At 40.4% G+C, this 23,640-nt stretch overlaps 1 protein-coding gene across 1 annotated transcript in view; it reads left to right on the forward strand.

Moving 5' to 3' along the window:
* Positions 1-23,640, forward strand: part of zzef1 (zinc finger, ZZ-type with EF hand domain 1) — a 190,136-nt gene that overhangs the window by 20,198 nt on the left and 146,298 nt on the right. The window contains exons 4-7 of the mRNA XM_048612408.1: positions 1,755-1,932; positions 6,386-6,585; positions 15,187-15,397; positions 15,569-15,685. Coding sequence (XP_048468365.1) covers positions 1,755-1,932; positions 6,386-6,585; positions 15,187-15,397; positions 15,569-15,685 — 706 coding nt within the window. The remainder of the gene's footprint in view (positions 1-1,754; positions 1,933-6,385; positions 6,586-15,186; positions 15,398-15,568; positions 15,686-23,640) is intronic.

Genomic DNA, 23,640 nt, shown 5'->3' on the forward strand with positions numbered 1-23,640 from the left:
GCTACCAAATTGAACAGAACTGTCAAATCTTTCAAATTGTTTTATGTAATTGGTTTGTTCTGTTTTATCTTTTGTGTAATGAACTTTTGCTCTGTAATTATAACCAGATCTGTAGCCTCACAGGCTTGTCTGTATGAAAGGCCATCTTGTTCAATTTTAAAAAAAAAAAACAAAATATGATCTGTCAAGCCAGATTCAGGTTGAGATTTGACTTGTCTCGCAATAACATCAGCTAAGATTATAACATGAGTCTTGACTCTCTGTGCCAAGTTTAGTTCACATCAACTACATGACATTTACTATTCCTAAAGAGTGAGACAGGCAGTAAAATTCCATATTTGCAAAGATATCAGCAGGACAGTACAAATTACACGGTGATAGGATGTTGGCATTTAACTGTACTTGATCATTGCTCTAAGTTGCTGTGCCATATACATTTAAAGAAATACCATTAGCATTCCCATTGTCTTGACAGCTAAATCTGACCCATTATAATTTAGTTGTTATCCAGATCACCACAGAATCTTAGATGATTTTAACACGCATTCCAAGTTTTTGGCTCGGGCCCTATTTTACAATTAGGTTGATGGGAGAACAGATAAATGCTACTCTGTTCTATAGCACTCGGTCAGTTGACAGCATTGACTACTGATGACCTCGGGTGTCTCCATGGACACCCAACATGCTGTACGCCTGACCTGATTCCCAAAGTCCCATCGCAAAAAAGAGAAGTATCCTTCTCTACAATGATCACGTATGTCCTCGCAGCCCCTCCCCAGCTTTACCTGACTTCGGCCTGAGCCTTCTGCGTTATCGCAGCACTATCTGATACTGTGTCCTCCTCCATCTATTCACTTGGCACGGTGCCATCACCTCTCCTCCTTCACACCGATGCCACCCCCAACCCCTGCCTAGCAATGTAACCCTGACTGATGCCATCAAAGTGAGTTTAGGACCTTTACATCATGGAATGGGCTGACTTTTAAAAATTTATTTGTGGGTGTGAGTTTCGTTGGCTGGCCCAGCATTTATCATTGTTGCTGATGGAAAGAAAAACCCATTTGGACCCCTGTCATTTGCAGGAATGAGAATCCAACACATTGTAGTTTATTTTATTTTAGCTCCTGAGTTTTATCCTTACTCTGATAGTCATTTCAGGTTTTAAAACAATTAGATGTGCTCCATGATTTGATAGATAGGTTGGTAAATACTTCCCAAAACAGGGTAACATAATTGAAGTCATTCAACTCAAATCTAAACAGCATTTTGAGTTTGTTCAAATATTTGTGTTTGGCAGCTCTCTCTTTTTTTAAACATTTAAGTTATTTAATTTGATGACTTGGTGTTATAACAATTGAATTCAATCAGGCTAGAAATTAGTTTCTTCTTGTGTTCTGAGGAATAATATAAGAAACTGGCTGTGGGTAACGGTGGCATTAAAAGATCAAACAGAAGTTGATCACAATAATTACAGTCAGTGCCTGGTCTGACATTTACGTCATCCATGTCATGCTTCAAATAACCTGAGGTAGGATGGAGTCTGAGACCTTTGTACCAATAGGTCACACATTATAATATAATGGTGATAACATAAGCATGTCTCCTAAAGATATATAGACATACTAATTTTAACTCGTAATGGAATTCTGGAAGCCAAAACCAAGTTAAATTATGGATAAAAATTCATAAATAACTATCTGTTTTGTTTGTTGAATTGTGTGTTGTAATAAATGTAATGTGTTTCTCAACTACAGAGCAGACGATTCAGTGTTCGACAGATAGCGATCAAGATCTAGATAAGCTGAAGATGATAATCAAGTGCTACACCACCATAGAAGCATCTTCAAACTCTACAGATATTGACAAGATGACCAATGGAGAAACTACTTCTTATTGGCAATCAGATGGGAGTTCGTGTTCACACTGGATCAGGTGGGCAGACCAATGATAACAGAAACCCTACTTGTGTATGGTAACTTAATTCAGTTGGCTGGACAGCTGGTTTGCAATGAAATGGGTTCAATTCCTGCACCGGCTGGGGTTACCATGAACGAACCTCCTTCCCAAACTCTCCCTTCTCTAATGAGAAAGCAGCCTTATGGTCCTTTGTAGCTATGGCGAATTCACATTTTACCTTTTTAATTCTGCTCATAGAGAAGAATATTTGTTTAATTCTCAGACTAAATTGAATTTGATTCATAAAGATTGAAGCAATTTAATCACTTGTACCATCTTTGAGGGAATGGAGAAATAAAATTATACAAAAGTGAGTTTATAGATCTATTTCAAGTTAAAATGTCTTCTGGGTAAAGGGACTTGGCTACAAATTCATAAAAGACAAACTTAGTACCGATATAGCACTGTCCACAAAGTTCATATAAAAAAATACAAATCAAGGACATCATTGGTAGAGCTAATTTCTTTGCCTATCTCTAATTGTCCTTGTGAAGGTGAACCACCTTAAATACATCTTGAATGGCTTGCTGGTCTAGTTCAGAAGCCAGTGAAGAATTTTCACGATCCTGATGAGAGGCCCCACTATTTCGTGAACCATGCCTAATGCAAAAATTACCAATTGAATCACCAAAATGGTTAACTTGCTTGGCTTTGACTGCTAACTAGAAAAAAAGAAATTCACACCATGTTTCATCAGTAAACAAAAAAAACCTTCTCTTACAAACAAATGTATCCTTTAACAAGTGACAAAATTTATTATTCACTTCTACTCTACAAACTTAAAATATATCCCCTTTAAACCCAAACACGCACGCATTCATTCACAAATAAAATAAACATGATGGACAGCTCTGTAGAAATATTATGGGTATGAAATATAGGCAGAAAGATTCTTGTGGATCAAGAGTCCAAAACATGAGGGTAGAATGAGGTGAATTTCTATCAATTCTTTAGGTTTTGGCATGATATCACATTGTTGGCTGTAGACTATAAATGATCCTCAGTTGAGTAGCCAGTCAGTTGGACCTAGGTCTTTGCTTGAGTTGGATGTTCTTCTTTTCAAAGCCTGAGTTGTTTTTTTTTCTTCACTCTGGGAATGAGAAGGAGAGACCTGTCATTGTTTGTAGGCTTTCCAGATGTCTTGAATGCAGCTGTCATTCTCAATTCTGTGACAAATGATAATTTGAAAATTGAGTAGCTGTTGCTAGGCATCCTTTTAATCCAAAGTTACTGAGTGCTAGCTTGTCTCTTTAAAAAGTATCAAATCCAGTTATGTAATCTTGTGTAACCAATAAGTGAATATCTCACAGAACTATTTTTGACTTTAGACCTTCAAAAAGAAAAGCACACTTGGTATGTTCTCTGCCACACAGCAATGTCCAAACTTCCACTTTTCGCAGGTTATTTTTCAAAAATTTACATGAAGTCTTTACTAAATTAACCAGATTGCTGAGAATCTAGAGTCACCTATAAGTGACCGTGATGTAGAGATGCCGGTGTTGGACTGGGATGGACAAAGTCAGAAGTCACATGACATCAGGTTATAGTTCAACAGACTGTTTAAAATCACAAGCTTTCAGAGCGCTGTTCCTTCTCTTCACCTGATAATTGAGCAGCACTCAGAAAACTTGTGGTTTTAAATAAACTTCTTGGTATTGTGTGACCTCTGACTTATAGGTGAGACCATGCACATGTCCTCCTTGAAACGACTTTAGTGAATCTGATGGGGTTTTACAATAATTCAGCACTTTTATCACCACCAATACTGCTTTCTATTCCAGATTTATTTGACAACCCTGTATTTTAATTAAAATTATGCATCTACCACACACCCGAGAAATAAGAATCAGAGTAAATCATTTAGCTTCTCAAACAGCCTGTGTTTTCATTCATTAAAGTCGGTGCTGATCTGCTACTTCAGCCGTTCCCCATGTCGCTTCTTAACTGTGTTCCTTCTGTGAGTGCAGTTAAGATTTTAAAATAAATTTTGCCATTGTTTTACTATCAAAATGAATAACCTCACACTTGCCTACATTATTGCTACATCTGCCATCTTGTTGCCCACTCGCTTGATCTACTGTATCTCTTTTGTAGGCTCTTGGAACCCTTCTCTAAACTTACATACCTATTGAGCATTTTGTTGTTGGTTCTTTTAGATTCATTTCTCTGCGTTCCATCAGTTACAGCCTCCCAAGTTCTGACAAAGGGTTTTAGCCCGAAATATTGACTTTCCTGCTCCTCGGCTGCTATCTGACCTGCTGTGCTTTTCCAACCTCACACTTAGAGACTCTGGCTTCCAGCATCCACAGTCCTTGTTGTCTCTGAGTTACAAATGGCTTGTTTATCTCTCTTCTGATTCCTGTAAAGAAAAAATAATGTAACCTGTTCGAAGTAGTGGCATATGAGCCCATATACCTCCAGGGAAGCTAAGTATACATGAGGGAGAGAGGATTAGAAGTAATACTCGTGGTGTTAGGTGAGGTAGAATGAGAGGAACAATATATTGTTTCTCTTTTCACAGCAGAAGACCCTAATTATGTACCAAAAATAATAGGTAACTGGGACTACCAACTTGCAAAAGCTTCATTTTTTTCATCCTTACTCAGCTTCCTTTCTGTTAACCAATCTTTCGTTTTCCTTTTATCAACTATCTCCAATAGTTGTACCACACAAGTTTCTTTTCGTGAGACTATGTTAACTTTATCTGATTATACTCTGATTTACTGCATGCACTAAAATTTCTTGATGACTAATATCAGGTTGTCTGCTCTGTAGTTCTCCTCTTACTCTCCCCTCTCTTGAATAAGGTTGTTACGTTTTGTAACTTCCAATTAACTGAGACAAAGAGAAACCATTCTCGAATCTTAAGGAATTTCAGAAAATAATATCCAGTGCATTCATTGTCCTTTTATCTGCCTCTCTTATATTCCTAAGATACAGGCCATCACGTCCTGGAGATTTGTTTTTATTCGCTTCATGGTTACTTGCTCTTTCTTGTACATTTGTGTCTTTGGTGAAAACAGAAACAAAATATTCCTAGTCCTGAAGAAGAGTCATATTGGACTTGAAAAGTTAACTGTTTCTCTCTTCACAGATGCTATCAGACCTCCTGAATTACTCCATTTTTATTTCAGGTCTTCAGCATCCGCGGTGTTTTGCTTTCATTTAACAAATAATAATGCGCGAATTCATAACAATACAAAGCATTTGTTCCTCTCACCTCATGCCATCAACATTACCTCTGTTCCTTACTCCCTCAGATATAGTTAGATTCCCTGGATTTACTTGGGCGTGAATGCTGTTACATAGAGCAGGTTGCATAATATTTTCATGTGTTTTAGGACTGCAAAAGACTAAATGATGAATCTAATCATGGCGAAGGTATAGCTATAATCTCTTTAGCAGACTTCAGGAACTCAGCACTGTTCTTGGTCTTTGACATTTGGATCTGAAAATGCATCTTGATCAGTTAGCTTCAAGATGTAAATAATCACCCTTTGATAATTTTCAAGCTCACGTAGTTCAGAGTTTCTTTATCCTTTTATGGGATTTCATAAGCATTTATTGTTTGTATCTAATTACCTATGAACAAAGGGGCTACTTCAGAGGACAGTTAATATTCTGCTGTGGGTCTGGAGTCACGTTGAGATCAGAGCAGGTAAGGATGGTAGATTTCATCCCTTAAAGGACATTTGTGAATCAGGACGATTGAAGATAGTTGTTAACCATAATTGAGACTGGCTTTACACACCAATTTTATTCACTGAATTTAAGTTCCGCCAGCTGCCTGGGGTGAGATTTGAACTCGCGTTCCCAGAGTATTAAACTGGGCTTTTAAGTTAATAGTTCAATGACGTTATCACTATGTCACCATCCTCCTCCCCCTGCTACAATCCCAAATAAAAAGAGAGAAAATATTGAGAAAAGGAGGGAGCGCAATGTAAAACCTCATCCACTGGCCTTAGCTGCTCCCAAAAATATATCTACCCGGTGCTAATTTGCATATGTGAATTGAACTCTGACCTTAAGCTTTAATGAAGAACCATTCCAGAAATATTAACTTCGCTTCACTGATTACTTACTGACCTGAGTATTTCCAGCAGTTGCTGATCTTGAGTTCCAGTATCAGCATTTTTTCTTCATTAACCTACTGTCAAAAGATATATGTCAAAAATCAATTTTTTTCTTTTTGTTTCTCTTTGTCACCTCTCCCTGCTCAGAGAAAAAATAAATCAGCCCACTGATATGGGGCAAATTGTCAAACTCTGGACTGAGGTGAGAGGTACAGGAAGAAGAAATTAAATGCTGTTTTACAGCGTGGTGTAAATTCTTTATTCACCATTGTGCACTATATACTGTTTGTTTAGTTTTGTCTAATTTTCAAACAGAAAAATTATAAGCCGGAATGAATTTGCTCTTTATTTTGTAGGTTGCGGTTAAAGCCTGATGTTGTCCTGAAGCATCTATCAATAGCAGTGTCAGCTAGTGATCAAAGCTACATGCCACAGCAGGTGACCGTATCCTTGGGGAGGAATCCCAGCAATCTGCAGGAAATCCGTGATGTCCGTATTCCCAGTAACATGACTGGATATGTCACTCTGCTGGACAATGCAAACGTCAACCACCCAAGTAATTGTACAGAGCTTTGGTTTTGGTTCACATCAGGATATAAACTAAATGTCTGTTTAATCTTGCCTTGCACTAAGCATGCATACAGTAACCGTGGTTTCTGGTATAGGCCAAGATCAGGTTTCAATCCTCAGTGTGTAATCTAAAGATTAATTTTGACATGCTTGGTGATGCAAACTAATTTTATAAAATTCCACATTATAATGTTTAGCTCATGCATGAATCCAAATGGCATTTTTTCTTGTTTTGCACTACAGCACCTTGCTTGATTCATTCTGTTTAGTTTGACAAATGTCTTCCAAATGTAACTACTGAGGCAGGGGGAGGGAAAGGAACTACCTTGGAATTGATTATCGTGCCTGGGTATTGACAGGTAGAATAAAATGATTCAACCAATAAATTATATAATGATTAGGCAATCCATTTTTTTGAGCTATCAACTTGTGCATAATTGGAGGCTAAATGTGGTCTATTTTGGAACTTATGTGAAGTTGTGCATTATCATCCTTTCAGAAGGAAATTGAATAGATGGGGGAGAAAATGTCCAGCACTACATGGAAAGCTGAGGTGTGAAGGGAATAAATTGGATTCAAAAAAATAATGGTAGAATGACCTCCTGTACTGTACAGTTTTATGGACTTTAGCATGTCCATACAACATACAAGACTAAAATTTTACTTTTCCATGCTTTTTGGGGGAATAAAAGGACTTGACACTTCATTATATGCTTGGAAAGCATGCAGCAGTAAAAATATTGCAGGAGGCACTAAGTTCCTGTGTACTGCTTTTCTGAAGGGAAAGTACAGATTTACATGTAAATGTACAATGAGGACTTTTCACTATTATGTCTTCTTGATTAGCTGGCCAAGCTTTAATATACCTGATTGAGAAAACATTGACTCTAAAGTTTCTTAACTGAAACTTCTAGCACCTAAGTTAATCTGGACTTTGATTATATATCTTCACCTCTAAAGTTAGGGTTTTCAATGAAAGCTGGAATTGGGAGCAGTTGCAATTTGTGTAGTTTCTCATCATGCTATCTGTTGTAAGGTGAAATGGGTGTCCCTAACTTTTAAAGATTTAATAGCTTCCTTGCTTTCTCCATTGTTTAATGTAACGGAATCATAGAATCCTACAGTACAGAAGAGGCCCTTCAGCCATCAAGAATAATTAATGACCTCCGAGTAAAGGCACCCCCTTGGAACCAGTGACTGCGATATGATTGAATTTTACATCCTTTTGAAAGGGGGGGAAGGTTGGGTCTATGACTGGTATTTTAATCTTAAATAGGGGCAACTATGTGGGCGTGAACGCTGATGTAGCTGAAGTGAACAGGCACACTAGGTTGAGGAAAGATCAATGGAAACTCGGTAGCAGATGTTAAAGGGCTACTTTAGAATACTCAATAAGGACCTACCATTCGTGGTTTACTAAAGAATTTAGGGAAATATCAAACTTAAGGAAAAAGCATATAACTGCACAAAGATGAATAGCATGTGAGATGATTTAGTTAGAATATAAAGAATGTCAGTGAATGACTAAAATGTTCTTCAGGAGGAAGAGATTAGAGTATGAGAGGAAGCTAGCTAGAAATGTAAAAACAGACAGTAAGGATTTTGACAAGTATTTTAAAAGGAAAGGAAAAAATAAAGTGTGTTGGTTCTTAAAAGAGAGTGGGGAATTAATAGATAAGGAAATGGTGGGTGAAAAGAACAAATATTCTGTTCTGTATACTCACTAAAGAGTATACAAAACTCTGCCAGAAATGGCTGTGATTATGCATGGGAGAGGAAGAGAGGGACTTGGTGAAATTACAATCATTAGGGAAGTAGAACTAAACAAACTGATGGAGCTGCAGGCTGACAAGTCTCTGGGTCCAGATGGGCATCATTCTGGCATCTTAGTAGAGGGTGCCAGTAAGGTATTAAATGCATTGGTTTTAATGTTTCAGAATTCCCTTGGTTCAGGAAAGGTTCCAAAAGGCTGGGAAGTAGCAGATATAATCTCTCTATTCAAGGAGAGGGGAGGGATCTGAACCAGGTAGCTTGACATCTGTTGTGAAGAAAGTGTTAGAATTGATCATTAATGAGATTAAAGTTGCACTCTCAGGAAAATGTAAGGTCATGTGGAAGAATCAAATTGTGCCTAAACAATTTATTAGAGTTTTTTGAAGGAGTGTCGTGCACTGTGGATTAAAGAATATCCATAGTGTACTATACTTCGATTTCTAGATGCATTTGATAAGGTACCAAATCAAAGGGAGGAAGAAAAAGGTCATGGTGCAGGGGTAAAAGATTACCATGAATGTTAAAACAGTGTGCAAAAATGTATCTTTGTCAGGATATGTCAAATGGAGTTCCACGTGGCTCTGTGCTGGGCCTCGACTTTTTATATAAAAAAAAAAAATTTACATCAATGATTTAGATGAGGGGAGTGAAAGCATGATCATGAAGTTTGCAGATAGGTAGGAAAGTGCACAGTTAAGAAGACAAAAGGAAGTTGCAGGTGACTCAATAGATATGTTGAGTGAAAGGACAAAAAATCTGACAGCATATAATATGGGAAAATGTGAAGTTGTTCACTTTGGCTGGAAGAATGCAAAAGCTAAAAATTAAATGGAAAATGGCCAAGGATTTCCAAGGTGCAGAGCAATTTATGTTACAGTGCGAGAGTTATAAAAAGTCAGTGTACAGGTACAGCACCTAATCAAGAGAACTAATGGGGTGCTATTTGTTACTAAGGCATTGACATTAAGCTTGTGATGCTTTGCTTCACTTATACAAGGTAATGGTGAGTGCATATCTCGAATACTGTATGCATTTTGGTTTTCTCATTGAAGGAAAGATGCAATTACATTGAAGATGATTGAGAGGATGTTTACTGGATTGGTAACCTGGAACAAGCAGATTATTTTATGGAGATGGGTTAGACAAACTGGGCATGTTTCTACTGGAGTTTGAAGGAGTGAGGGTTGACTTGATTGAACTTATAAGGTCCTGAATGTCCTAACAAGGAGGTGGAATGAATGTGGGCGAGTCTAGAAGTAGGGGCACAGTTTGAAAGTTAGGCCCTTTCAGGACAGATGTGGGAATTTTGTTCTGAACGTCGTGAGATTCTGGAGCACTTCATTTCAGAGTGATGGACGTGGGGTCCTTAACAATTTATAAGATAGAAGTGGATAGATTCTTGAAAGACAGGAAAATCAAAAGTTATTGCGGGAGAGGGGGTGAGGTGTTGAGGTGTTAGATGAGAATGTGGAATTCAGCAAACTTGAGGGGCTGAATGATCATCTTCTATCTTGAAAGTTGTAAAATATATTGAGAACAGCTTTGGATTACTTTATTTAAGACAAGTCTGATATTTAAGTTTGTTTTCTGTTGTGCAGTGCTTAGACAGATTGTACCTATGAACAGCCACACCTGAGCTGACAGCCCTTCTTTGACAATAGGGAACTGATTTTTTGTTTAAGTATTTTCCTCTCTTTTAGTTGTTAAAAATCTTCAATGACTTGTTTTTGAGGCTTTTAAAGACTTTTTGGTGTAACGTGGGAACTTTGATAGAACGTTCCATGGAAAATTGTGTTTACTACGGATCATGTTATTGGAGAGGAGTTAAATGTGTGTTTTCCTTTCAAATTAATACCGCCTGATATATGAAATGTCTTCTGACTTATTCAATAATTAAACAAACACTCAATTGTTCTACTTCTGTCATGAAAGTTCACAAGATAGATTTCTGCCATAACAAGGTGTAGAGCTGGATGAACACAGCAGGCCAAGCAGCATCATAGGAGCAGGAAGGCTGACGTTTCGGGCCTAGACCCTTTCTGCCATATGTATATAGATTAATTAGATCTTTATTGAATTCTAAAACGTCTGTTAAATGCCCCACTTTCTGTGTCCTTTTTTCAGCCCTTCTACGTGACATTTTTCACATTCTGTAAGTTGGATCTTTGAATATGTATCATTCAACGCTGATTTTAATTATATACAGTAAATCCTTGACCATTGCTATACAATCATCAAAGATGCCTACCGCTCCATCCCCTGTCTGCATTTTGGAAAATCAGATCGCAACGCTGTCCTTCTCCTCCCAGCTTACAAGCAGAAATTGAAGCACAAGGACCCAGTACAGAAAGTCGTGCAGTGTTGGTCTGAGGAATCAGTAGGGCTTCTATGGGACTGCTTAGAGTCGGTGGACCAGTCCATATTCAAGACCTTAGCGGCCAACCTAAACGAGTATGCCACTGCCATTAGAGACTTCATTAGTAAGTGTGTAGAAGACTATGTGCCAAAGAAGTTAATCTGAGTGTTATCCAAATGAAAGCCACAGGTGAACCAGGAGATACCCTCCCCACTGAAGTCCAATCTGAAGTGTACCAGTCAGGCGACCATGACCTATACAGGAAATCCACATATGACCTTTGCAAGTCCATCAGAGATGCCAAGAGGCAATACCAAATTAAGCTTGAGACCCAGACTAACCACACGGACACCCGTCATTTGTGGCAAAGCTTATGTGACATAATAGGCTACAAAGCGAAGTTGAACAGAATCGTGAGCAATGGTACATCCCTACCCAATGAGCTCAATGCATTCTGCACTCACTTTGAACAGAAGTGCAGTGAATCGATGTCACCTGTACCATCAGCGTCGGATGCACCTATAGTCTTGGTCACCATCACAGATGTTAGATTAGCCTCCTTAAGGCTGACCCACAAAAGCAACCAGCCCAGATGGAATTCCCGGCCATGCACTCAGATCCTGTGCGGACCAGCTGGTGGGAATACTCACTGATGTCTTTAACCTTTTCTTCCTTCAATCTGAAGTCCCCACCTGCTTCAAGAAGATGACCACCATCCTGGTGTGAAAGAAAAATCATGCAGTGTGCCTCAATGATTACCACCCGGTAACTCTGACCTCCCTAATTATGAAGTGCTTTGAGAGATTCTTCGTGGCTCACAAAAACTCCGTTCAACCAGATTGCCTTGATCCTTTGCAATTCCCCTACCTGCACAACAGGTTCATGGCAGACGCCATATCCTTAGCACTACACTCATCCCTGGAACAAGTGGATAACAGGAATACCTATATCAGGCTCCTGCTTATTGACTATAGCTCTGCCTTCACCATTACAATTCCAAACAAACTCATCTCCAAACTCTGAGATCTAGGTCTCAGCTCCCCGCTCTGTAACTGAACCCTCAACTTCCTGACTCACAGACTGCAATCAGTAAGAATAGGCAAAAACACCACCTCCATGATAATCCTCAACACTGGTGCCCCGCAAGACTCCTGCTGTACTACTTATATACTCCCAACTGTGTGGCCAAATTCCACACCAACTCCATTTACAAGTTTGCTGACACACCACTGTTGTAGATGATGAGACAGAGTATAGGAAAGGTACTGAGTGCTTAGTGGCCTAGTGTAAAGATGACAATCTCTCCATCAACATCAGCAAAACGAAGGAGTTGGTCATTGACTTCAGGAAGTGGAGTGAAGGATATGCCCCTGTCCACATCAGTGGTGCTGAGGTGGAGATGGTCCAGAAGTCAAGTCCCTGGGAGTGATGATCAATGAGAATCTGTCTTGGTCTACCCGTGTCGACACAACGATCAATAAAGTATACCAATGCCTGTCATGCCTCAGGCTAAGGAAATTTGACATGTCCCCAAAGACACTTGCCAATTTTTATAGATGCACCATTGATACATCCAGATAGGATGCTTTCACAATGTGGTATGGAAGCTTGCTTCCCAACACTGCAAGAAACTTCAGAGAGTCATGAACACAGCCCAGTCATTCATCAAACCAGTCTTCCATCCATTGACTCCATCTACACTTCCCGCTGCCTTGGTAAAGCCGCCAGCATAATCAAAGACCCCACCCTGCTTATACTCTCTTCCACCCTTTTCCATTGCGTAGAAGATACAAAAGTGTGAATACACATACAAATAAAGTCAAGAAAAGCTTCTTCCCTGATGTAATCAGACTTTTGAATGGACCTTTAGGGCAGCACGGTGGTTAGCACTGCTGCCTCACAGCGCCAGGGACCCGGGTTCAATTCCACCCTTAGGCGACTATCTGTGTGTAGTTTGCACATTCTTCCTGTGTCTGCGTGGGTTTCCTCTGGGTACTCCAGTTTCCTTCCACTGTCCAAAGATGTGCAGGTTAGGTGGACTGGCTATGCTAAATTGCCTATAGTGTTCAGGGGTCTGTAGATTAGGTAGATTAGGTGGGTTATAGGGGTATGGGTCTGGGTCGGATGCTCCAAGGGTCGGTGTGGACTTGTTGGGCCGAAGTGCCTGTTTCCACACTGTAGGGATTCTATGACTCTCAAATTTTGATTCTGGCGTCTCTCTCTGCACCTTCGCTGTGGCTGTAATACTATTCTGCATTCTGTTCTAGTACCAGATACACTTGATATGTTACAGTCTGGCTGTATAGCACACAAAACACAACTTTTCGCTATCTCAGTACATGTGACCTCAATAAATCAAATTAGATCAAATTTGGCAATCTGCCAATTGAAATTCCCTAGTAATTGGAATTTCCAGCAGCCAGTCATTTTTGATGGTCAGATAATACATCCTCTTCTTTTCTTAAAAAAAAGTTGTTAATAAGTAGAAGTTGTATTTCAGTTTTACATTGACCAAAGTTGATACAATAATATAATAATTTCAATGTGCCTAAGTGATGGTGTACTGCTTGGAGCTGCTGTGAAACAGCTCATTTTTCATTGTAAGCAGTTGTGTTGGTCAGCCTGATCTTCAATTGTGGTTTCGATATGTGGGGCCCTTGAATGCACAGCTATTTCCCCTCTCCCCTCAATCCCTCAAAGACAGAGCATAACCTTGCCTTGTGCCTGGAGAAATGCAACTAACCGTATATTGGCATTTTCACTAACTAGCAGCAGCCAATCCCCAGGCGTGCCTAATAACAATTTTTGCTGCAGTTTCCTTACAACTGAAAGCATCTCGGTTTCTCACTCCTTTTCTTTGACTACAAGAATAACACTTCCTGACCTTTCTGGCCCTAGCCTGAGATATCTCAGTCAGTTTGTTGCTTTAAATAAGGATTCAAGGCCTCCTTTCCAATGAGCGAGAAAGGGGAATAATTCTGCCTGTCTTGTCTCTTTGCTGGTTCATAACCTTTCTTATCTAAGTTTCCTATTAAGCTTTCTCATTAAACATGTAAGAATTCTAGGCTGAGAATTGCTGTATAATTTCTAACTATTTTAAGATGTTACAGTTTTACAACCAGATGGCAAAAAACTAACATTATGAAATAAAGTTTATTAGTATGTTTTAAGGCAGTGCGATCACTCCTTCCTCCAGTATTATTCAGCAGACTTAGTGCAGTGAAGGAGACATGTTCCACTTCCATAAGTCAGGAGCACGTCGCACAATTACAAGTCTCCAGCCAAAGAGTGTGTCTTTATTCGTATTGCTAGACTATTAATTCAGAGACCCAAGTAATGTTCTGGGCTCCAGGTTCAAATCCTGCCATGGCCGATGGTCACTCGGCCCTTGAATGCACAGCTATTTCTCCTCTCCCCTCAATCCCTCAAAGACAGAGCATCACCTTGCCTTGTGCCTGGAGAAGTGCAACTAACTGTATACTGGCATTTTCACTAACTAGCAGTAGCCAATCCCCAGGCGTGCCTGATAACAATTTTTGCTGCAGTTTCCTTACAACTGAAAACATCTCAGTTTCACACTCCTTTTCTTTGACTACAAGAATAACACTTGCCAATTTTTATAGATGCACCATTGATACATCCAGATAGGATGCTTTCACAATGTGGTATGGAAACTCGCTTCCCAACACTGCGAGAAACTTCAGAGAGTCATGAACACAGCCCAGTTGTTCATCAAACCAGCCTTCCATCCATTGACTCCATCTATACTTCCCGCCGATGGTGGAATTTGAATTAATAAAAAAAAGGGTCTGCAATAAAGATTCTAATGGCGACCATGAAACTTGCTGATTGTCAGGAAAAACCCATCTGGTTCCCTAATGTCCTTTAGGGAGTGAAACTGCCATCCTTACCTGGTCTGGCCTACATGTGACTCTGGACCTACGGCAATGTGGTTGACTCTTAATTGCTCTCTGTGCAATAAAATGCTGGTCCAGCCAGCGACACCTACATCCCATGCATCAAGCATTTGTACTTGAGTAAAGACTAACCAAGGGAAATTAAGTGGGTTGTACTCAACTTTACGTATTGGGATTGGGAGGAAGCTCTTGGGCAATTATAATGGGTGACTGGAGTCTGAGGTCATACGTGCTGAGAAAAATACACTCCCATTATTCCTAAAGGTTTGGCAAAACGTGATCATGGTGAACATTCAGAGAATGAGGTCAATGACAGAAAACGTAAAATAATCCCTTTTTTGCGTACTCCAGAGGTCTAAGCATTACAACTCAGCATGACTGGAAACCTACTTTAAGGTATAAAGTTAGGATTTCTTTGTTAGCCCATGCATTTGTGTGATTACCTACAGGTTAGGTTTAAGAAAAATAAATGCATTACACAGAGTACGAGCAAAACGATAAGGTGACTGCAAAGTAATTTTTAAATTCTTTTTCTAATAAGTTGTACAGATAAATATTAAACGTTGCCATGGTGATGGCTGTGACACGAGGATTCATGGACTTAAAACAATGGGATACCAGGTTGTGAAGAAATCTGGCGTATCAGTATCTGATGCTTCTGCGATTTGGTACTTGACCGTGCTAACAACGTTGGTGACTGCTTCCATAGAAACAAACCCTGACCTTGCACAAAATGTCCTTCGAATAACGCAGTAAGTATTTCCTATTCCTGCATTCAAAATATTTCTAATTGATCCAAGGATGATTCCAGTTGCATACTGTATATATTGATGCAGACTGTTTGTTTTTCTTTCCCACTATTAGTTGGTGCCTGAAATGCTGATTTCAAGGTGTAACTTGCTGTTCTTTTTCTTATTTTGTAGAAAAGCACTGCAACACATGCCACCGCTGTCCCTCACTGCAGGATCCACAGAGCTGCCAAGCTTCATGTCATCAAATGTTCTAGAGAAAGTGGACAGTTTTCTCGTCAGGATTGCGGGGTAATTTTTGTTTTTGTATCCTACAGTGATGAATTGATTTTGAACCCAATGCAAATGATTCTCATCTGTTTTATCAGCTTCCTCCAGCTCTACAACACTTTGTTATTCCAATGGCTTTTTCCTTATCCCTATTGCTGTGAGCCGTTCCTAGAGATTGTGAGGACCAAACTTTGATACCCTCTCGAACCTCCTCACCTCTCCACTTCTCTCCTCTAATAATGCACTTCTTCTGTGGCTCGATCAAATTTTGTTTGATAGTAGCTTCTGTGTGATGTTTTAATTCCTTGAAGCTGCTCAAATATTACATTAGTTGGCTATTATGCTGGTTTGTGGTGTACAGTGACCCCTTAAAGACTGGTTCAATTCTTATTTCCTTAACCTTGTCCCCCTTGTCTTTGTCTAATCAGACAGAACCTATTGGCCTCTAGGATTATGCAGACTTTCATTTTTCCATTGTTAGCTTACACCATAGTAATAATCCCCAATCAGACCGTTTTTTTGAGACCTTCATTGTCACAGTGGATATCCAAATTAAGTAACTTCAATCTAAATATCCCACTTCTCTCTCTCTCTCCCTCTGTGATGGGTCTAGTAACTGTCTTTAAAAAAAAAAAGCCTTCAGTGTACACCCCAGAAGTTACTTTAGGCAGCTGTTTGATATTTCTGGATAAGAACATTCAACAAGTTGCTGAGCCCATAGATCACCTGCTTAATTCCTGGTCTGCTAATTTCAGGCCAGAGAGGGTACAAAGTGCACTTCTGTCTCCAAAACAGAGAGGATAAGTTGATCATATTCTGGATTGCAATTCATTTAACCCTTTGCTGGAAGAAATCTACTTTTCTGTCAAATAATCCTCTGACGCTATGTCCTGTATGAGTAACCGGAGCAGATCACTGCTGGGAATGTTATCCTTTTTATAAATATCAAGGTCTGTGGGACAGTTTGAATGAAGTTGTAACAACACCTCTGCCTTGTATCCTTGGTACCTGGTTTTAATCTAACAGCTGCTTCAGTATCAGAAGTGCAGGATAGCACAATGTTGTTTTGATGTCTTAATCCCCCTCAACCAATGAATTGCACCATGTTGTACCTAAAACTTGTGTGGAAGTCTTTGACTTAAAAATTTTACTGGAAAAGTAGAGAGGATTGCAGAAAGCATTCTGTTTCCCAGTCCATTTGAAAGCCAAGCAGAGGTTATGGTCAAGGAGAAGATTAATTGCCCCGTTGGTAGTTGAGAAGGGAAGTATTGGAAGGATGTATGAAGGAGGAAGGGAGTGTTGGTGCCCTCGAAAATGTTTCCAAGCCCACCGTTGGTGCTTATATGTTCCAGAGTATGTGTTCCCAACACCAAAAATGTTTGCTGGAGCCTGAGCATGTGCAGATGGCCCCGTTACGTCAGTCAGGTATCATGTTATTGCCAGTAAATGGTATCCAGCACTGCATGTGATATGACCAGTTCAGATATATCGGTGTGAATCTTGGTGTCTTATAGACTTTGTGCCATTCCCGTTGCCACTACATGACTCTCTTTCCATTTTGTGTTGAAAGTTAAAATTTCTAAATGACTCTGATGGGAGGAACGTGCTGGTAATCGTGCTCCATGAATTGTGCACTGTTAGTGTAGATGTTTTAGGGCAATCACCAAAATGGTCAATGATTTCTCTTTTGTACTGCTATCCAGAAGAAGAGAGACTTTTCACCAGCCTGTCTTTAATGAGCTCAGAATAATCCATTGTTATAAAATAGTAGGCACTCTTAAAAACAAGTGGGAAAACTGATGAACATCTGAACTATTATCCAGATTAGAACTACATCTTCTTTTAATCCCAAAGCATGCATGCATAACACACAAGACAGCAAACACTCTTTAGAGATGATATGTTTTAAAAGGACAAAAGAGAAACACCCAGTTGGTCAATGGTCTGAAAATCAAAGGATAGAGTTTGAAGAATTCTGAGTCGACCAGCTTTTTTCTTGACAAAATGGAATTGCAGATGGCCGTAGGCCAAAGAAAGGCCATCCAAACCAGGTTTCAGTTTGGATTTGAGTCTTTGGATAGTGGTCACAATTTAGCTCTTCAAAGTTCACAATTAAAATTCTGAGGTGTAGAAACTTTTATCAGGTTCCCTCGTGCTTCAAATAAGAGAGGGAGGCAGATAGTCTTGTAGCCGTAGCAACGTTTTAGACATTTTTCTTCTTCCCAGACCACTTCAGTTTTTGTTTTCGCAAACCTATTCCAGAAAGTGTTGCTAGGCAACTGTCAGTATGGGTGCCCCGTTGCCTGTTCCAAAGCCATGTTTACCAGCAATTAAAGTTGATAAACCCAACTCTTATCTTACCAAAAGCTTTGTTTGGCTACTTTTCCAAAGAAATTTGACTTTCCATGGTGAACATGTGGATATCAGCCTGCATTAAACTGTTAACATCATTTCCAAGAACCCAAGGGGTTCCCTTCAAACCATTGATAAAACCCATTTTTTTGATTCAGAAAGTGTCCAAATACTTCAGCATTTCCAGTTCTCCATGTAGCCCATAAATATAGAAATGTATTCCCAACGTTGACGACTTGTTGAATCTTTGTAATGCTGCAATTGATCAAAATGTTTTTTCAAAAGCTTGCGTGTATTAACAAAAGCTGCCTGATGGCTGTGTGTACCAGTACGGAACATCTCCAGAATTTGTATTCCTGGTGCCTACTGGAAATGCAGGAATAATGGACTAATCATGGTTTGCCTCTGCTGTGAATACATGGACAGTGGCATCTTCTTCACAGACAGCTACTGTCTGTCACAATGTAACACTGCAACACTGTGCTTCTCTTTATGCATGGTCATTGCAAAGCCTAGCAGCGGTGTTGATAATAAAACCGCCTATTTAGTCTAATTTTATAACTTTCTAACCGCAGCATTTGTCAATGATCACTTCTGCCGATTACTAACAACCATATCTTGTGAAATACTGCAGATCCTAGAAACCTGAAACAGAAACAGAATGCCACAAAAGTTCAGGCTTGTGCATAGAAAGTTAGTATGTCAAGGTAACCTTTTGTGAGAATTGGAAAAACTAATGGCTTTTAAGCATGTATAGAATTTGGGAGGAAAGGGAAGCACAAAAGGAAAGATCTGTGACACTGTGGAAGTTAGAAGGGATGGTGCAAGGCATGAGGGTGTGGTAAAAGGACAAGGAAAGATAAAATGAGTTCAGAGCAGGCAAAAATGGAAGCAGCAAAATTGTCACTAACACCTGTCATTGAGGAATATTGGGAACAGCAATAATGATCTGAAACTATTGAACTCAGTGTTGAGATTGGAAGTTGTAAAATGCTGAACTGAAAGGTGTCGACCTTCTATTGAGCTTTTTTTAGAATAATGGAGCCTAAGAACAGAATTGTTGATGGGAATGGGGTGGAAAAATCAAAATGGCAGTGACTAGAAGCTTGTGGTTAAGCACGTCAACAAAACAGAAGTGTTTCATAAATGTGTGTGTGCGCGTGCATGTGGGTGTGGTCTCCCCACTCCCTATAGTAATTTACCTTGTGAACAGCAATTATGATATGGAAAATTGAAAGAAGTATGTATAAATTAACTGTTGCACTTGGAGGGGAATTTGTGGCCCTAGACAGAGAGAGGAGCAGTGCGAAAATGTGTTGCATTTTCTGCTCTCCAGTGGGAAAGGGAAGGAATACACTGTGAGGCTGATTGAAGAGCGGATTGACCGGGTTGTCACAGTGAGAGCGTTCCTTTTGCAACACTGAGAAGGAAGGGAAAATGGGTTTGGTGGCAGAATCAGAACCTGAGGTGGTGAAAATGATGAAATATGATCCATTAAATGTGAAGGCTGGTGGGTTGGAAGGTGAGGACCCTACCATGATCCTGGGTGAGAGAGAATCAAAGCAGAAGTAAGTGAAATGGGACAGAATGGGTGGGGAGCATTGTCAAACCATAGTGGAGGGACATTCTCAGCTGAACAGATGTGCAAGAGGCTGAGAAAGTGGGAGAATTGAATAGATTCCTTGCTGGAAGTACTGTGGGAAGCAGTGCCACCAGCATGGGAGTCAATGGGCTTGTGGATTTCAGTTGACAGCCTAATCTCAGAAATGCAGGTAGAGAAGTTGAGGAAGGGCAGAGTTGGAGATGAACCTGTAAAAGTGTTGGAAAGGTGGAAATTGGAATGAAAATTAATGAAAGTTTGCAGTTTGGAGAAAAGAGCAGGAAACAATATCAGTTCAGTCATCAAACTCCTGAATAAGAATGCCAGGTGCCTGAATAGGACAGGAGGAAAGAATGTTCCACAATTCCCAGGAAAAGGCAGGTATAACCTAATACCCTGCTGGGCTCCTGTAGAAATGTATTTGGAGAAAGTGAGTGGAGTTAAAAGAAAAGAGGATAGTATTTGATGGCTGAGCCACCAGTCAGGGAAGTAATGGAGTATTCTATTCTGGTGAGGTATTGAAGTGTGAATTTTGGAAGGTGATTCTTCTGACTCCCTCCACCATTTAACAGTTTCCAGTTTCTAGACCCTCGCCACCACCTCTCTGTGGATTTCCGATTTCTATACCCTCACCATCCCCTCATTTCCTGGTGCAGCTTTATGCAAGCATATTATATGCAATGCTTGTGCTTTGACTTCCTTTCTTTGTGCTGTCTAAGACCACCCCCCATTCACAGCTTGTGGATGAAAGAATGATTTCCTTGTACTCCTTTCAACTTAGTGTTTGCAGTATTTCACTGTGGTCTTTTCTACACAGCTGGGGACCAAATACAAATTGGATGTTCACTTTGCAGAACATCATCATTCAGTCTGCAATTCTGACTCTGAAGCTTCTGGTCATTTTAATTATCTTCCCCCACTCTCACTCTGACCACAGTGTTTGAATAAAGCTGGAAGAACAGCACCTCATCTTTTGGTTAGATACTTTTGGAATCAACACTGAATTCAACAATTTCAGGTCTTATCCACTGATTCTGTTCGACAGTGATCCCACTGCTGCCGTTTACACTTCCTCTGAACACTTTCTTTTTCTACATCTCCTTTTTTTAATCATCTCTTTTATGTTTTATATCCTTGTCCATTTTGTTGTTCAATCTCTCCCACCTTTTCAGACTTGCCTTCATTCTTTCCACCGATTCCCTCATTCCTTGCCTCTATATTTCCACAGAAGTGTTACCTCTTTTTTTTTTCTAGTCTTGCTGAATGGTCATTAGCCTGAAACATTAGCTTTATTTATTGAACACACACACGCTACTGAGTGTTTGCAGCAGTTTCACTTATTTTTTCCTGTTGTACTCATAGAAAAAAAAAGACATTTTGTCACATTCAAAACCACTTTGATAGGAAGAGATAAATGAAGGTTGCTTTGAGGTAATAATGATGAGCATGACCATTTTTAAAATGAAGTTCACTCTTTTCACTCATCTAAAACAATCTTGTGATGAAAAATAAAATTGATTTAATATTTTTGAGCTGGTGGATATTAAACTTTGGTTCTAGAAGGAAATCTCTATTAGTTATCATGATGGCTCAGTGGTTAACATTACAGCCTCACAGCACCAGGGATCTGGTTTCAATTCCACCCTTGAGTGACTGTGTCTATGTGGAGTTTGCACATTCTCCCTGTGTCTGCATGGGTTTCCTCTGGGTGCTCCAGTTTCCTCCCGCAGTCCAAAGATGTGCAGCTTAGGGGGATTGGCCATGCTAAATTGCCCATAGTGTCCAGGAATGTGCAGGCTAGGTGGGTTAGCCATGGGAAATGCAAGATTACGTGGTTATGGTAGGGGTGTGGGTTTTGGTGAGATGTTCTTTGGAGGGTTGATGTAGATTCAGTGGCCCAAATGGTCTGCTTCCATACTGGAGGGATTCTATAATTCTATGGTTCTATCTGGAGTATTCCAAATGCACAACAAAGTTAGCACTACACTGGAATTTCACAACCTCTGGTAGCAGTTTGCCTTCTGCGTTAGCTCATGTATTATTCTGAACCTGTCAAATTTTATGAACCATGTTCATTTTTAAAAATTATTCATTCTCTGGGTATGTTTAACACTGGGCTAGACGCACTTAGTGCCCCAAGAAGGCATTCTTCAAGCCTTTGTTTAATTGTTGAATGCGACTGTGGGTGGCTATCTCGGTCACTTAAAAGAGAAGTTACGATTAGGTAAGCTAACCTTTTTATCTGAATATATTCCTCTTTCAAAAGAATTTCTCTCTATCACTAGAACACCTGGATTTTGTTTAGCTATGCCTCAGAAGTTGATGAAAATGCAGACAAAGCAGAGTGAATCTTTGCCAAGTCTGCATTTAAAGCTAATGCCACCACTAGGTAGAATGCTGCATCTGCAAGTAGCATTTCTGTTGACATAACCAGGTGTAGAGCTGGATGAACACAGCAGGCCCAGCAGCAACAGAGGAGCAGGAAAGCTGACGTTTTGGGTCTAGACCCTTTTTTCAGAAATGGGGGAGTGGAAAGGGATTCTGAAATAAATAGGGAGAGAGGGGGAGGCGGATAGAAGATGGATAAAGGAGAAGCTAGGTGGAGAGGAGACAGACAGGTCAAAGAGGCGGGGTTGGAGCCAGTAAAGGTGAGTGTAGGTGGGGAGTTAGGAAGGGGATAGGTCAGTCCAGGGAGGACGGACAGGTCAAGGGGGCGGGATGAGGTTAGTAGGTAGGAGATGGGGGTGGGGCTTGAGGTGGGAGGACTGGATAGGTGGGAGGAAGGACAGGTTAGGGAGGCGGGGACGAGCTGGGCTGGTTTTGGGATGCGGTCGGGGGAGGGGAGATTTTGAAGCTTGTGAAATCCACATTGATACCATTGGGCTGCAGGGTTCCCAAGTGAAATGAGGTGCTGTTCCTGCAACCTTCAGGTGGCATCATTGTGGCACTGCAGGAGGACCAGGATGGACATGTCGTCCAAGGAGTGGGAGGGGGAGTTGAAATGGTTTGCGACTGGGAGGTGCAGACGTTTGTCGCGAGCTGAGCGTAGGTGTTGGAACTCCCCACCTACACTCACCTTTATGGCTCCAACCCCACCTCTTTGACCTGTCTGTCTCCTCTCCACCTGTCTTCTCCTTTATCCATCTTCTATCCGCCTCCCCCTCTCTCCCTATTTATTTCAGAACCCCCTTTCCCTCCCCCATTTCTGAAGAAGGGTCTAGGCCTGAAACGTCAGCTTTCCTGCTCCTCTGATGCTGCTTGGCCTGCTGTGTTCATCCAGCTCTACACTTTGTTATATCAGATTCTCCAGCATCTGCAGTTCCTACTATCTCTGATGACGTACTGTTTTTGTCAGTTGCGAGTTAACTGACCCAATATCAGCAAGGTGTTGAGAGGCATATTCTGAAATTAACATTCAAAAATGTCTTAAAGATGGATGTATGCCAGCAATTTGCAATAGCGTGTAAGGTGGACCTGTGTCTATTAGGCCATAAGAAATAGGAACAGGAGTAGGCCTTTTGGCCCCAAGAGCCTGCTCCACCATTCGGTAGGATCATGGCTGATTTGACACTCTTCGCGTTCACTTCCTGCCCTTTCACCGTAACCCTTGATTCCCCGACTGTTCAAGAATCTATCTATCTCAGCCTTAAATATACACAAGGACTCTGCTCCCACAGCTCTCTGTGGCAAGAATTCCAAAGACTTTTGACCCCCTCAGCGAAGAAATTTCCCCACCGATTTCATTCTTAAATTGGCATCCCTTAATTCTGAGGCCATTTCCATGAGGGAAACATCCTCTTGGCATTTACCTTGTTGAGCCCCTTAAGAATTCTATATGTTTCAATCAGATCACCTCTCATTCTTCTAAACCCCAGTCAGTCGAGTCTCAGTGTTCTTAGCCTTTGCTCATTAGACAATCCCTCCATACCAGGGATAATCCTAATGAACCTTCTCTGAACTGCCTCCACTGCAATGATCTTTCCTTAACTAAGGGAACCAAAGCTGTTCTCCGTCTTCTGGATGT

This window comes from Rhincodon typus, chromosome 26 (assembly GCF_021869965.1).
Source record: "Rhincodon typus isolate 14 chromosome 26, sRhiTyp1.1, whole genome shotgun sequence".
In the NCBI taxonomy this organism is placed as follows: domain Eukaryota; kingdom Metazoa; phylum Chordata; class Chondrichthyes; order Orectolobiformes; family Rhincodontidae; genus Rhincodon; species Rhincodon typus.